This window comes from Cervus elaphus, chromosome 11 (genome assembly GCF_910594005.1).
Source record: "Cervus elaphus chromosome 11, mCerEla1.1, whole genome shotgun sequence".
NCBI lineage: Eukaryota > Metazoa > Chordata > Mammalia > Artiodactyla > Cervidae > Cervus > Cervus elaphus.
Genome location: NC_057825.1, coordinates 77,993,530 through 78,010,131, shown reverse-complemented (window position 1 = coordinate 78,010,131; position 16,602 = coordinate 77,993,530). Strand labels below are relative to the sequence as shown.

At 47.0% G+C, this 16,602-nt stretch overlaps 1 protein-coding gene and 1 long non-coding RNA gene across 6 annotated transcripts in view; one reads left to right on the top strand and one right to left on the bottom strand.

Annotated features, from left to right (window-relative positions):
• THADA (THADA armadillo repeat containing) overlaps nucleotides 1–16,602 on the bottom strand; it is a 327,909-nt gene that overhangs the window by 2,535 nt on the left and 308,772 nt on the right. For all 5 annotated transcript variants that reach the window (XM_043918136.1, XM_043918140.1, XM_043918139.1 and 2 more), the window contains one exon: nucleotides 173–342. In XM_043918136.1, the coding sequence (XP_043774071.1) occupies nucleotides 173–342 (170 nt within the window). The remainder of the gene's footprint in view (nucleotides 1–172; nucleotides 343–16,602) is intronic.
• On the top strand, nucleotides 219–15,255 carry LOC122703706. The gene is made up of 4 exons (XR_006343566.1): nucleotides 219–357; nucleotides 5,681–5,995; nucleotides 11,241–11,418; nucleotides 14,515–15,255. It is a non-coding gene; the product is annotated as an uncharacterized LOC122703706 (long non-coding RNA).

Below are 16,602 nucleotides of genomic sequence, written 5' to 3'. Positions count from 1 at the left end.
GCCAGCTGGGGTCATGTGGAGATTTTGTTAATCGGTTACTGCTCTGTATCTGAGCATCTGGAAGCACACTTTCAAGCTACATCAAGCCCACGAAAGCCTGTAAGTGCTGCCTCCAGTGGGCATAGGTAGGACACTCTCACACACCTCGGCTGCCTGAGACCCCGGGGATTACCTGATGTGCGCTCTCCTCACAGGCCACGAGGTCCTCACCCTCCCCCAGCAGCCATCCCAGCAGGACCGGGAGTCCGGGGCTCAGCTGATTCCACTGCTGGAGCAGGTCACAGAGGACAGCCAGAGCCAGGTCCAGGGCGCTGGAGGCATCCACCTGACAGAAGGCGAATTCTGCAGACGAGAGAGGTGAGCCGTGAATGTGCTGCTGAGGCCAGCCGGGGGTCTGTGCAGGATTCGGGGACAGTGAACGTCCCCGGTAAAATCACTGCCACCGCCTGGCAGGGAAGCTGGTGGGAGAAGCTCACTACAGGTTATTTGCTGTCTATACACTAGAATGAGTCGTAGGCCTGAACCCCACCATTGCCATGCCCCCCATCCCAGTGTGGATCGAAGCTGCCCCATCTACAGGACTAGATGTTTCTGTCCCCTCAAGCCAATTGGAAGGATATCAGGAAAGCATCCCACCCAGCATCTCCTCTGCAGGCTTGCTGACCTCCATCACTCTGCCCCTTCCTCTAAAGCAAATCCCACTGAGCACATGACACATTAAATCTCTAACTTCTCTGAGCAGGGCATCAGCGAACTTTTTCTTGAAGAGCCAGAAGGTAAATATTTTAGACTTTAGGAGTCTTTTTAATATTTGGTTTGGCTATGCCGGGTCTCATTGGCAGTATGTGGGCTCTAGTTCCCTGACCAGGGATCGAACCTGGGCCTTCTGCACTGGCAGTCTTAGCCACTGGACCACCAGGGATGTCCCAACTTTGCAAGTCTTATGGTCTCTGTCACAATTAACTCTGCGGAAAGCAGCCACAGACAATATGTAAACAAATGGTTGTGGCTACTAGGTTCCAATAAATCTTTATTTATGGTCCAATAAAAGTGGACTTTCATGTGATTTTTAGGTATCAACAAATAATATTCTTCTTTTTATTTTTTCTAACCAATAAAAAAATGTAAAGCCAATAGCAGTTCACAGGCTGTACAATGACAAGTTGTTGTTTAATTGCTAAGTCATTTTGGACTCTTTGCAACCCCACAGACTGTAGCCCACCAGGCACCTCTGCCCGTGGGATGTCCCAGGCAAGAATATTGGAGTGGGTTGCCATCTCCTTTTCCAGGGGATCTTTCTGACCCAGGGCTTGAACCCGTGTCTCCCGCTTAGCAGGCAGATCCTTTACTACTGAGCCACCTGGGAAGCTCCCCAATGACAGGTGGGGGACTGGAATTAGCTCATAGTCCACTGCCCTCTGTGTTAGACTGAACTCATTTTTCAGACACTCATCTTAGCTGACTGGAGGAAGGGCGGTGAAAGAGTAGAATGGGGCACAGAAAAAGGAAGTGGGTGACCTGTGGAAAATTCTTAAAGAGATGGGAATACCAGACCACCTGACCTGCCTCTTGAGAGACCTGTATGCCGGTCAAGAAGCAACAGTTAGAACTGGACATGGAACAACAGACTGGTTCCAAATCGGGAAAGGAGTACATCAAGGCTGTATACTGTCACCCTGCTTATTTAACTTATATGCAAAGTACATCATAAGAAACTCTGGGCTGGAGGAAGCACAAGCTGGAATCAAGATTGTCGGGAGAAATATCAATAACCTCAGATATTCAGATGACACCACCCTTATGGCAGAAAGTAAAGGAGAACTAGAGTCTCTTGATGAAAGTGAAAGAGGACAGTGAAAAAGTTGGCTTAAAGCTCAACATTCAGAAAACTAAGATCATAGCATCCAGTCCCATCACTTCATGGCAAATAGATGGGGAAACAGTGGAAACAGTGGCTGACTTTCTTTTTCTGGGCTCCAAAATCACTGCAGATGGTGATTACAGCAATGAAATTAAAAGATGCTTGCTCCTTGGAAGGAAAATTATGACCAACCTAGACAGCAGATTAAAAAGCAGAGACATTACTTTGCCAACAAAGGTCCATCTAGTCAAGGCTATGGTTTTTCCAGTGGTTATGTATGGATGAGCTGGACTATGAAGAAAGCTGAGCGCCAAAGAATTGATGCTTTTGAACTGTGGTGTTAGAGAAGACTTTTGAGAGTTCCCTTGGACTGCAGAGATCTAACCAGTCCATCCTAAAGGAGATCAGTCCTGGGTGTTCATTGGAAGGACTGATGTTGAGGCTGAAACTCCAATACTTTGGCGAAGAGCTGACTCATTTGAAAAGACCCTGATGCTGGGAAAGATTGAGGGCAGGAGGAGGAGGGGACAACAGAGGATGAGATGGATGGCATCATCGACTTAATGGACATGGGTTTGGGTAGACTCCGAGAGTTGGTGATGGACAGGGAGGCCTGGCGTACTGTGGTTCATGGGGTCGCAAAGAGTCGGACACGACTGAGTGACTGAACTGAACTGAACTGACTTGGGGAAACCATTGCTTACTTCACCATTTTGCCTTGTTACTCAAACTCATGTCTGCTGAGCTGGTGTTGTCATCCAACCATCTCATCCTCTGTTGTCCCCTTCTCCTCCTGCCCTCAATCTTTCCCAGCATCAGGGTCTTTTCAAATGAGTCAGCTCTTCCCATCAGGTGGCCAAAGTATTGGAGTTTCAGCTTCAACATCAGTCCTTCCAATGAACACCCAGGGCTAATCTCCTGTAGGATGGACTAGTTGGATCTCCTTGCAGTCCAAGGGACTCTCAAGAGTCTTCTCCAACACCACAGTTCAAAAGCATCAATTCTTCTGTGCTCAGCTTTCTTTATAGTCCAACTCTCACATCTATACATGACTATTGGAGAAACCATAGCTTTGACTAGATGGACCTTTGCTGGCAAAGTAATGTCTCTGCTTTTTAATATGCTGTCTAGCTTGGTCATAACTTTTCTTCCAAGGAGCATCTTTTAATTTCATGGCTGCAGTCACCATCTGCAGTGATTCTGGAGCCCCCCAAAATAAAGTCTGTCACTGTTTCCACTGTTTCCCATCTATTTGCCATGAAGTGATGGGACTGGATGCCATGATCTTAGTTTTCTGAATGTTGAGTTTTCAGCCAACTTTTTCACTCTCCTCTTTCACTTTCATCAAGAGGCTCTTTAGTTCTTTGCTTTCTGCTATAAGGGTGGTGTCATCTGCATATCTGAGGTTATTGATATTTCTCCCGGCAATCTTGATTCTAGCTTGTGCTTCATCCAGTCCAGCATTTCTCATGATGTTTTCTGCATATAAGTTAAATAAGCAGGGTGACAGTATACAGCCTTGACGTACTCCTTTCCCGATTTGGAACCAGTCTATTGTTCCATGTCCAGTTCTAACTGTTGCTTCTTGACCGGCATACAGATTTCTCAGGAGGCAGGTCAGGTGGTCTGGTATTCCCATCTCTTTCAGAATCTTCCACAGTTTGTTGTGATCCACATAGTCAAATGCTTTGGCATAGTCAATAAAGCAGAAGTAGATGTTTCTCTGGAACTCTCTTGCTTTTTTGATGATCCAACGGATGTTGGCAACTTGATCTCTGGTTCCTCTGCCTTTTCTAAATCCAGCTTGAACATCTAGAAGTTCATGGTTCATGTACTGTTGAAGCCTGGCTTGGAGAATTTTGGGCATTACTTTGCTAGCATGTGAGATGAGTGCAATTGTGCAGTAGTTTGAGCATTCTTTGGCATTGCTTTTTTTGGGGGTTGGAATGAAAACTGCCTATTCCAGTCCTGTGGCCACTGCTGAGTTTTCCAAATTTGCTGGCATATTGAGTGCAACACTTTGACAGCATTATCTTTTAGGATTTTTAGACAGCCCTAAATATGGGTTTGAAGGGAGGCTCTGGGCAGTGCCACTCCCATTAAGAACCCTGCGCCTTCCACCACCAACCTAGAGCAGGCCTGAAACGTGGGACTGAAATCTTGCCACACAGACAATACATGTCTACAGACCCATCCATACACCAATGCTTGTCTTTCAATGACCCACTTCTACTGAGACCTCATCTTTCTCTAATCCACATCTTCACTGCAGCCCACAGACTTTGTCCTTGACCATTTGGCCCCCAAAGAGTCTTGCTCAACACACAGGGAGAAGCCTCAGAGTCTGGAATAGAAGGCTGAGTTCCCTAGGGTGTTGAACCAGCCTCTGGGGACCTATTAAGTGCCAGTCACCTAACCAAGTCCTTTCTCTCCAGTCCTTCAACATCCTCTGGGCTGGGTATTACCTTTCCTAATTCACGGATGAGGAATCCAGGCACAGTTAGGTTATCTCACTTGCATACAGTCAGAGAGCTTTAAATGGCTATAAAGAAACTGGAATTGACAGCAAGTTTCATGGTGTATGTAGAGTGCAGATTTGGAGAACTAGTACCAGCATTCCTGGGATGTAGTTCTTCATGGTGAGAGGAACAGAGCTGATGACCCTCCATTGGGGCCAGCACTACATAGAGCCCATGAAGTGGAGCCTGGGCTCACAGAAGCAGCCAAAGGACCAATGTTACCATCTTCAGAGCCCGAAATCAGTCCCCCAGGACACCTGCCCCTTAGGCTCTGCAGCTTGGCATCAGGCTTCAAATTGGGAAACAGAAAAAGTTGAGGGGAGGTGTGAAGGTGCCTTTTTGGCTGCAGGACTGAGCCATGTGTTGGTCTAGGCTTTGCCTATGATACAATCTCTATTTTTATCTCTGCTGACTCCCCTGTGTAGTTCTCAACTATTTTAGAGTCTGTAAGGGGAAGAGAACAGCATTAACTGGCATCTTTCAAGCCCCAAAGACTGAAAATATACATGCAGAGTAGCATACAATGAAACACACAGCAGATGCTCAGAACATTCCAGTTTATGACTTTGGAGATTATGAAACTTCCTTTACCCCACTTGATTTGGTTTGAATTCTAACACAGGGACAGCCACAAAGAAAGCAAACAATAAGTTGATAATAACAGAGAGTTTCCTTTTATTTGAACCCTTGCTTCTCCCACCACCAGAAGGGAGGTATCCTTATTTAATAAACGAGGAAGCTGTGCTCACAGAGGTTGGGTAACGGGTCCAGAATCTCACAGTTAGCAGTGGTGGCACTGAGCTAATAAGTATCGTTCAGTCACAGGCCACGCCCATCCTGCAGGGAAGCCTTGGAGAAACACTCCCAGTACCCCATGGAGATGAGGAAGTCAGACTCAGTTTTATTATTTTTATGCAGTAAAAGTGGGGCTTCCCTGATAGCTCAGTTGGTAAAGAATCCGCCTGTAATTTGGGAGACCTGGGTTCAATCCCTGGGTTGGGAAGATCCCCCGGAGAAGGGAAAGGCTACCCACTCCAGTATTCTGGCCTAGAGAATTCCATGGACTGCATAGTCCATAGGATTGCAAAGAGTCGGACATGACTGAGAGACTTTCACTTTTCATGCATTAAAAAGAGCTCCCAGCTGGGGCCGTATTTTGAAGAAAGGGTCAAAGCTGTGAGTCCTCCATACTGTGGCACCAGCATCAGCTCAGCTTCTCTTGAAGCCTTCCAGAAAAATCTTCCCTCTGATTCACCACTTATCCCTCCCTGCCCCGACTCTTCTTTTTGTCTCCTTAAAGCAAGGGCTCACAGCACTATGGGGAAGAACATAATTTCATCCACCAGCAAAACCAGTGCCTGCAGCTCGTGCAGCACTCCCAATGGGTCCATGAAGACCACTCGGAAGTGATCAGAGATGCCACCAGGAAGGCCGGACTGTTGCACCTGCCCCACCTGAGGACCAGTGTCCCCTGTCCTGCACCATGGGGCTGGGCATCACACCTAGGAAGTGCCAGGGGAGTCCTGGGGATGACTGAAGCTCTAGAGGAGAGCTGGTGTGTTGTCTGGAAGCAAATCTACTAGAATTACAACCATCCAAACACCGACCCCACCAGGTGAGGAGAGACGAGGAAGGGGAGCTGGGACGGGGGTGAGGGGAGGATTAGATGGACTTAGACCACCTGCTTGAGGGGCCAGATGCACCTCGCCAAGTTCCTTCTTTTATTACCTTGCCCTGGACTAAGACAACTCAGCCAGAACAGCCCAGTCTCTACTGGCCAAATGCCTTCTGAAAGGGAGGCTGAAGGGTAGGGAAAGGGATTTTCAACCTAACTCTGCAGACCAGCCAGGCTCTCACAGGCTTGCTGGTCCCTCAAGGAAGCAAGGAAGCAAGTGACCAGACAACAAGCGTGTCAGAGGAATCTGTTGTGTGTCTGGAACAGCCAAAACAATCTGGAAAAATACAACAGAACTGGAGGACTCACACTTCCTGATTTCGAAACTGGCATAAGGATAGACATAATATAGATCAAATGGAATAGAACTGAGTGTCCAGAAATAAGTTCTCACAATTACAGTCAACTGATTTTTGACAAGGGTGTCAAAATAACTGGCTGGGGGGAGGAACAGTCTTCCAAACCAAGGGAGCAAAGATAACTGAATGTTCACATGCAAAAGAATGAAACCAGGCCCCTGCCTCACAACACACATGAAAATTAACTCAAAATAAACTATAAAACTCAGAGAAATATAGGAGTAGGAAATGCTTTTTTAAACATGACATCAAAAGCACCAGCAACAAAAGAAAAGTTAGGCTTCATCAAAACTGAAAACTTTGATACTTCAAAGGACATTATTAAGAAAGTGAAAAGAATAAAAAAAAAAGAAAGTGAAAAGAAAATTCACAAAACTGGAGAACATACAATGGGTCTGTATTTAAAATACATAAAGAGAAAGTGAAAGTGAAAGTTACTCAGTCGTGTCCGACTCTTTGTGACCCCATGGACTGTGTAGTCCATGGAATTCTCCAGGCCAGAATCCTAGAGCGGGTAGCTTTTACCTTCTCCAGAGGATCTTCCCAACCCAGGGATCAGACCCAGGTCTCCCACACTGCAGGCAGATTCTTTACCAGCTGAGCCACAAGGGAAGTCCAGCAATACTGAAGTGGGTAGCCTATCTGTTCTCCAGCAGATCTTCCCAACCCAGGAACCAAACCGGGGTCTCCTGCATTGCAGGTGGATTCTTTACCAACTGAGCTATCAGGGAAGCTCTTAAAACCCAAGCATAAAAAGACAAATAATCCAGTTAAAACATGTGCCAAGGGTCTGAATAGACATTTCTCTAGAAAAGATATACAAATGATCAAAAAGCACATGCAGAGATGCTGAGCATCATTAATCATCAGGGAAATACAAATCAAAACCACAATGAGAAACCACTTCATACTTACTAGTGTAACTTTAATCCAGACATATACTAAGTTTGGTAAAAGATGTGAAAAAATTAAAACTTTCATACATGGCTAGTAGGAATGTAAAATGGTGCCAGCCACATTGGAAAACTGACTTGGAAAGTCTCTCCAGCTCTCAGACATATACATATACCTAAAAACATATGTCCACACAGAAACATGTACATGAATGTCCATAAGACCATTATTCATAAAAGCAAATAAGTGGAAACAACCAAAATGTTCATGAACCAATGAAGGGATAAATAAATGTGGTACATCCAAACAATGGAATACTATTCAGCTATAAAAAGGAATGCAGTACTGATACATGCTACAATGCAGATGAACCTTGAAAACATCATGCTAGGAGAAGAAGCCAGGCACAGAAGATCACATATTGTATAATTCCACTCATATAAAATGTCCGTAACAGGCAAATCATACAGGCAAAAAAGTAAATTAATGGTTGCCAGGGGTTGGAGAATAGGGAGAATGAGGAATGGCTGCTGATAGAGTGTTTCTTTTTAAGCTGATGCAGATGTTCTGGAATCAGGTAGTGTTGATGATTGTACAACTTTATGAATATACTAAAATTTGTACACATGTACGCTTAAATTTTACATGTCTTTTGCTATATGATGTATTTTATGTGGGGAGGGGGGGTTGGGTATGGAGAGTGTGGAAGGCTGAAAAATGGCCTCCCGAAAGATACCTATGTAAAGTCCCTGGACCTTGTGAATGTTAATTTACTTGTAAAAATGGTCTCTATAGATGTGATTTGGTTGATGATACTTAGATGAGGAGATAATCCTGAATGATCTGGGTGGCCCCTAGATGTCATCACCATTGTCCTAATAAGGGGGAGGGGGACTTGACACTAGACACACACAGAAAGAAGGGCTTCCCTGGTGGCTCGGACGGTAAAGAATCTGCCTGCAATGCAGGAGACCTGGGTTCAATCCCTGGGTCAGGAAGATCTCCTGAAGAAGGAATGGCAACCCTCTCCAGTATTTTTGCCTGGAGAATTCCATGGACAGAGAAGCCTGGTGGGCTGCAGTCCATGGGGTCACCAAGAGTCAGACACAACTAAGTGACTAACATACACATAACACGCACAGAGAAAGGAGAAGGTTATGTGAAGACAGAGGCACAGGCTAAAGTGATCGCAGCAAGGAAATGCTGACAGCCTCCAGAAACTGGAAGAGGCAAGGACTGGGTTCTTCCCTAGCACCTGCAGAAGGAGTGTGGCCCGCTGACACCTTATTTTCTGACTTCTGGTCTCCAGAACTGTGAGACAATAAATCAGTGTTGTTTTAAACCACCAAGTTTGTGGTCATTTGTTACAGTAGCCACAGTCAGCTCATATGGAGGAACAAAGGGTAGGTTGTGGTATTTCTCTCTGGAGTGATGAAAATATGTTAAAATTGTGCTGATGATTGCATTACTCCATGAGTATGTTAAAAAACACTGCATTGTACTCTTGAAATGGGTGACTTGTATGGTAAATGTATGATACATCTCAGTAAGACTAGGATGTTTAAAAAAAAAAAAATCTGCTATGTGCCCAAGTTGGGTCCAGTTGCTCAGAGGAAGCCTGACCACAGAGTCTGTCTGGAAAGGACCAGTCTACTGAGGAAACGGGACAAACGTCTAGAGCCTCATACATGCTTGTGGGGCCTACTTCTCAGGTGCTGGAGGGCTCTGCAGAGGTGAATGGTTGGTCAGAAGGTGGAAAGAAGGCTGAAGAAGGATTCTGGAGGAGGTGGGACTCCGCCTGGCCCTTCACCGGACAATCAGGAAATAGGAGCTAATGGTCCGCTTTGAGCCAGTGATATGCTAAGTACTGTAGAAAACAAAGCAAGAGACTGACACGTCCTATCCTGTCCGCAGGAAGCTGGTGGTCTAGGTGGGAAGGTCAGGCAAACACTCGGGCAACAGTGAGGAATCAACGCAGTGGTCTGAATCCCAAGAGCCGCAGAAGCCAAGGAAGGGGAGAGGTCAGCCTGGGGGAATAAATCATCTCCAAGACTCTCCCCGCACTGGCTGCATAGCTAAGGAAGACCCCTCTGGGACCCCTCTGGGGTGCTTCAAGTGGGGAAGGGGTGCTGGTACATATGTGTCTGGGGGGGCCTATGCAAGGCAGACTGGATTAACACTCAGTCATTTGGACGCAAGTCGGAAGCCCAACAAACGGGCATTTAGAACTGGTTAATCCTATGCTTTCCATCCTCAAGAATGGATAGCTCACTTGGATCGCAGGGGAGGACAGCGGACAAGAGGCTGCAGGGCTGCCGCCGCACAGACCTCCTCTTGCTAGTGCCCTGCCCATGTCGAGGTGTCCCGCCAAGGCAGCCAGCTGGGGGTCAGAAGCCATCTGACTTGATCCCCTGCCGCCTTCCTTCCCACCTCCACGAAGAGGCCCACCTTGGGGCTGGGAGCTGAAAACCCAGGCTTCACCCAGTGTGCCGGGTCATTCAAGATCGTAGCTTAGTTAATGTCCCAACTAAGACAAGTGATCTTTCGTTTCTAGGCAGGTTTGGGGTCATTTTCAGCTGTACTGATTAAAATGAAAATGCTGACATGGATTTTTTTCTGTGTTGCCAACTATGAAAACCAATTCAGACCATGGATTAGAAACCTACTGTCTGATTATAAAGTATTATGAGGGAGATGCCTTCGAGACTAAGGCCATTGGTCAAACCTCCTTCCCAGTCCTTTCCAAGATAGGTGAAGTCAGCAGAGGAAATGCTGAGCAAATGGTGAGGAGTTGGATTCTCGCGCTCCCACCAGCTCTAGAGAATCCTGTCAGGCATTTGTGGAAAACCTCTCAACCCTGTCATCCACCCAACTCCCCTCCCCACCCATTTACCCATCAATTCAAGCTTTTATCTCCCCACAAGTACTTGTTGATCACCAGATAGGGGTTTTGTTGTGGGGATGAGGAGGGGAGTGGGGAAGCTGTGAGAAACATGAGAAAAATTCCAGGCCCTTCTCTCAGAGAGCAAACAGTTTAGTCAGAGGCAAGCTGACACATATGAAGTGTCAGGAAATAGTCCAAGATGGTGCACGATGCAGACTGATTATACCATTACTAGCCATAATGAAAGGACGGAAAAGGGAAAAAAGAAAGAGCGCGGGGTGGGAGAAGGGGGGAGCTTCAGAGAGGAGACACTTGCGCAGATGAGGGTCAGAGGACAAGCAGAGCTGGGATGAAGAGGAGGAGTAGGGAGATTAGACCGGCCTGTTGAGGAGGGAGGTTTGGGGGAGCTGGAGGTGAAGATGGAGGGGCAGACAGCCTAGGGCAGGTTTGGTGGTGGGGGAGAGGGGCTGGGCAGAGCTGAGTGAGTACAACTGTGCTCTCTTTTTTCTGAGTAAAAATATTTTAAGGCTTCATCAGGCTGTTTCCAGACCAACTTCCTCATTTCCAGTCTTCTCCGTGGATTTCTTCACATCCCCTCAGGAGGTCAAGAGCCAGTATTGTAACTAGTCATGAGAAACAACCGTGGGACCAAAGCCTGGCTCAGCTGCTGACTCTGCCATTCAACTCTTGCAGGGGCTCCAGGAGCCTCACTGGCCCCTGCCTCGGTTGAACCTTGACCCCTAGAGCCCTGGTTCTCCGCTCTCCAGTAGCCAGGGCTCAGAGGTGGGATTTCCAGGCACCTCAGTCAGTGAGAGAACTTCCTAAACCATCAGAGGTCATCATCTCAGACTTTACCACATAACAGAGCTCCCACATGCCCCCAACCTCAGACAAATGACCCAGAGGAAGGTTCTGTCCTAAGGAACAGAGACAGGTTGGCCCCTCGGGTCGCTCTGATGAAGGAAGCAGGAAATCTAGGTCAGGGAACATGGTATCTATGGTATTAGTCTCTGTTCTTTGTCTGAATATTTTGAAAATTTCATCAAAGAAGAAGCAGCCCATGTGCCGGTCGGTGCTCCCACGGGCAGCCCCAGCGGAAACTGAGACCACGGCCCACGCATCCACTGCTGGACGTCGTGCCCTGGATGACAGCCAGCCCCTCCCCTCACTCCCAACCTGCCCATGGTACTAAGTCTGCCCGGGAACTCCGACTTCAGCTGGTCCAGGTAGACCCCTCTCCCTCCTCCTACTTCTTTTTCTTTTGGTTTCTTAAGCCCTGAAAACCACTGTTTAAAAGACAGGACACATGGAGGCAGAACCCAATCAAAGGCACATAGCTCAGGGGTTCCCAGGCCCCAAGGGACCCAGCAGAAGTACCCGGCAGGGGTGCAGATGGACTACTGGGTCTTCACACAGATTTGGAACAGCTCATAAGGTTTTTTAAAAACCAGGGAGATTTTTCATAAAAATCCAAATGTCCAGCATCTTTTGAAAATTCAGAAAATTAAAACTTTTATCTCTAGGTCTGTAGTTTAATGTGCTGCCTGGAGCAGAGTAGTGGCCACACACTACAGGAGGCATCTGTGTGTCCTCTCTGGGACCACCATGCTGCCTCCCACCTCACCCCGCAGGCATGTGAGCTTGTGATGCTGACACTAGGGTACCCACGAGGGCAGCAGGCCTCCAGCCAGCCCCTTATCTTACAGATGAGACCCACGACCAAAGGCCTCTCCTCACATCAGTCCCACGTCCCTCTCCCTCCACCTCTCTGGCTTTGTTTCCTCATCATTCCCTGTCTGACAGATGTTCCTCGTCTTGACTTAGCCAGGCCTTCTTGGCCCTCAGGACCCAACTCATTCTTCATTGTCACAATTCAAAGGAGGTGGTGCTATTGGCATGTGCTTGGTAGAGGCCAAGAATGCTGCTAAACATCCCACAATGCCAGGACAGCCCCCTCTCTGAAATGTTGACTGTGCCGAGGCTGAGAAACCCTGCTTTAACCTTCCCCACAACCCTGCACAACTGCAGAGTCCCTTCCGTGAAGTCTCTGCAAGTAAATGGAGGGAGGGAGGGAGGGGTGGAACTCTCAGTGTTCATCAGGAACCAGAGGCCTGACTCTCTATTTGGGGGAGACAAGGAGGACCTCACCTCCTCATCTCCCTTTTCTGGAAAGCAATCCTTAGGCCCACCCTCCACTCCCAGCTCTCTGGGCAGAGATGGGGCAGCACATGGAACTCAGTCATGTGAGATGAACAGCCTGCTACAGAGCCCTTTCTGTATGGAAGGGAAACATTTTCCAGTTCTGAAGGGAAAGGATAAAAATACCATCGTTTGAAGTTCTAAAAATAGTCCGGGGAAAAATTTTTTTCAAATATTAGTAATTTGCTTTTTCTTAATTTTCTAGCTATTTTCTTATGGAACAGAGGGCCTGGGTTCCCAGAGATTCCTAAGGACCCAGTTCCCAAAGATGGAGATCCCCACAGATACAGTCATGTGCCTGATACACACATTTCCTGGTGACCTATCGTGAAACCAGAAATACTGCAGCAAATTTTTTGCTTCCATTAAAAAAAAAAGATATATATTTAAAAACATTTATTTTTAAAGTTAAAAAACTACAATTTAGAAAACGTGGGTCCACCTCAAATCACTGGGTAAATATATATATATATATATATATATATATATATATATATATATATGTCTGTCTGTCTGCATGCCTGCATGCTAAGTCGTTTCAGTCTTGTCCAACTCTTTGTGACCCTATGAACTGTAGTCCACCAGGCTCCTCTGTCCTTGGGGATTCCCCAGGCAAGAATACTGGAGTGGGTTGCCATGCCCTCCTCCAGGGGATCTTCCTGACCCAGGGATCGAACAGCATCTCTTATGTCTCCTGCATTGGCAGGTGGGTTCTTTACCACTAGCACCACCTGGGAAGCCCATATAGATGTGTTTTCCTCCCCTCACCCCCATTTAAAAAATGGATATAGTCAACATGAATGAAAACAAATAAGCATTTCCTAAAAGTGTGCACTTATTCAGTAGGGCTACACTTTACCAAAAAGGGGTTGATAAATTACAGCTGGTTAACAGTGTCCTTGGCTCAAAGCTTATAAAAATACTTGCATTTGTTCACTTCTAACCACACCGGTACTCTTGCATGGGAAATCCCATGGACGGAGGAGCCTGGTAGGCTGCAGTCCATGGGATCGCTTAAGAGTCGGACACGACTGAGTGACTTCACTTTCACTTTTCACTTTCATGCACTGGAGAAGGAAATGGCAACCCACTCCAGTGTGCTTGCCTGGAGAATCCCAGGGACGGGGGAGCCTGGTGGGCTGCTGTCTCTGGGGTCGCACAGAGTCGGACACAACTGAAGCAACTTAGCAGCAGCAGCAACCACACCAAAGAATAAGAATGGATTCAAACAAATATCACCCTCAGGCAGCAACGCTGTGGACAAGACCTGGTCCTCCTAGAGGCTTGCATCTTGAGGAGAGGGGCGCAGCCCCCACTGCCTCTCCTTTCCTGGGCTGCAGTTCTGTGTGTGATACTCAGTCCTGTTTCTCATGGTGACTCCCAAGGTCAGCAGGAAGAGTAAGTCACACATGGGCTTTGTCCATGGCTCCTCCAGAGCAGGATAACCAAGGCGTGTCCCTGGGGCCCTGGTGGGTGACAGGGCCACAGGGAGAGGAGTGAGTTGGATCCAGACCAGAGAGGCTCTGCATGATAGCACTGGGCCCACACTTGGCATTCCTCCATTCAGCGAGGACAAATCATGTCAGGCCCTCCTGTGAAATGTGCTAAATCAGTCCCTGGTCCCCAGGTGAACCAGGCCCTCTCCAGCATCCCCTGCACTCGGCCTGCTCCTTGTTGGTTTCACTCTGCGGAGCCTCCCAAAGTGGGCAGTCACCTCCACCTCTTCGTGGAAAGTGAGTGCCTTGTGTGTTTTATCCCCTCTACACTGTCACTCACCCCAAAGCTCTCCTCCCAGAAGGGGCAATCTGACACCCATCTCCCTCTCTCCCTGCCTAGGGAGCCAGTGAGGGCAGGCAGGAGAGACTTTGATGGAAGCAGGGGTACAATGAGGATGTCTACAGATTGGGAAGTCCTTTTGAGGGGTGGGGAGAGGTTGGGCAACCTGAGATTCCTTCTTCCACCAGCCTCCTCTTTCTCTGCCTGGGCAGAGTTCAGTGGCTCTGCAGGTACATTCCACATGACTCACTCACCAGCTTGGATCTTGCCATTTCCCTTTCCCTTTCCCTGAAGTCACTCTAGTTTTCTCTGCTTTATCTCACTGTTGGAATTTCTTTCTCTTACAGGGAATTTCTTCTCAGCCTGAGCGCTCAGGACTGACTAGCTCCTTCCGAGTTCTTTGTGAAGCTTCTCTGGCCCTCAGATGGGGGGCTGCCCAGCTTCCTTAAGACACCGGTGGGATATGGAAGGTGGAAGATGAGGATGGTCTGGGTGTGTATCTAAAGACTAGAAATTTGAAATCAGAAACATCCCGGATGGTGGAACTTCCCTGGTGGTCTAGAGGCTAAGGCTCTGAGCTCCCAATGCAGAGGGCCTGGGTTTGACCCTAGGGAACTAGATCCCACATGCCATGACGAAGATCAAAGATCCCACAACTGAGACCCAGTGCAGTCAAACAAACAAATAGCTACATTTAAAAAAAGAAGAAGAAGAAAAAGAAACATCCAGGATGGTCATTTTTCTCTCCTGAGAACCTTCCCACTATCACCTCCTGCCTTCTCCCAAATCCAGAAAGCTACTCTTTAGATGCCCACTCCTCATTCTCAGGCTTTTATGGCTCTAAACAGAACAAAGAGAGTCCTTGGTAATGCAATGAGCAAAAGTGAAAAGTGAAAGTGTTAGTCATTCAGTTGTGTCTGACTCTTTGTGACCCCATGGACTGTAGTCCGTCAGGCTCCTCTGTCCATGGAATTCTCCAGGCAAGAATACTGGAGTGGGCTGCGGCAGGGGATCTTCCCGACCCAGGGATCAAACCCAGGTCTCCTCCATTGCGGAGGATTCTTTACAAAACAAGGAATAAATGACTCCTAAACTCACAAAGTGATTTTAAGATTTATAAACACTGCTCAAAATATAAGTGCCTGTGATTTCAAAGTTCCTGGGGATTTTGTGTCTTGAAATTGAGTTCACTCCCAGGTTACCCAAGGCCTTTCCTATCTGTGACCAACATACCCCAACACCCTCCCTGGAGTACTGTCCAGCTCTCAAAGGCATCTCGAACTGCCTGCTGCCAAGACCCTGGGCTGGGGGAGGTGAGGCTGAGGCTGGAGAAGCCTGGGGAGGGTGAGGGGGAGGGAAGGGAAGGGAGAGGCCACAGAAAACCTCTCTTTTTAAGAACAAGCCAAGGAAGCGATGATCATTTAATAGACTACAAGCTCTGGGTTTTGAGCAACTAAAAAGGAGAAAAGATCAAACTGTTGGTAGGATGGATTTAAATGAACTGCTAAGAAGAGCGTCTGGGTCTTAAGGGTTTTGAGACCCTAGAGGCCACTGCTTAGAACAGCTCCTTTGCTTTCAGTATCAGCTCTTCCATGGGGAGGGTGGAAGGAGGGATTAAGAGGAGGAGGTACTCTGGGAAGAAGCAGGTTGTTTTTGACCTTGAGGATGTTTTGATCTTGCTATGAATGTTATTGGTAAAAACAATCAACATAAAACTAAACTGACAATGGCTAAATAGCACAAGATAAAATTCATAATAACCGGCCAAAGAAGTCATTTTGTTTGTGACGTTGCAAACGGCAAACAATGATAACAACAACTATGGGGGAAAATGTGACTTGGTGGAAACAAACAAAACCAGGTATGGTAAAGCTCTTACTAAAATTTTTGACTGAAAAAGCAAACCTTCATTGCCAAATACATAGGTTAAAGAGTTGATACTCAAGAAAATAAGGGAGAACATTAGAAAATTTTAACTGCTCTATACAGAAAATTGGTGAAGATATTAAACTGGCTTGATGGAGTTACACTGGAAAATAATTTCTTGATGAAAATTTAGTAATGTTGGTATTGTTGTTGTTCAGTCACTAAGTCCTGTCTGACTCTTTGTGACCCCATGGACTGCAGCACACCAGGCTTCCCTGTCCTTTACTATCTCCCTGAGTTTGCTCAAACTCATGTCCATTGAGTCAGTGATGCCATCCAACCATCTCATCCTCTGTCACCCCCCTTTTCCTCTTGCCTTCAATCATTCCCAGCATCAGGGTTTTTTGCAATGAGTTGGCTCTTTGCATCGGGTGGCTGAAGTATTGGAGCTTCAGCTTCAGCATCCAATAAATATTCAGGGAATGTTGGTATAATTCAGATTAAAAATTTGGAATCTTCCCAACCCAGGGATCAAACCCAGGTCTCCTGCACTGCAGGCAGATTCTTTA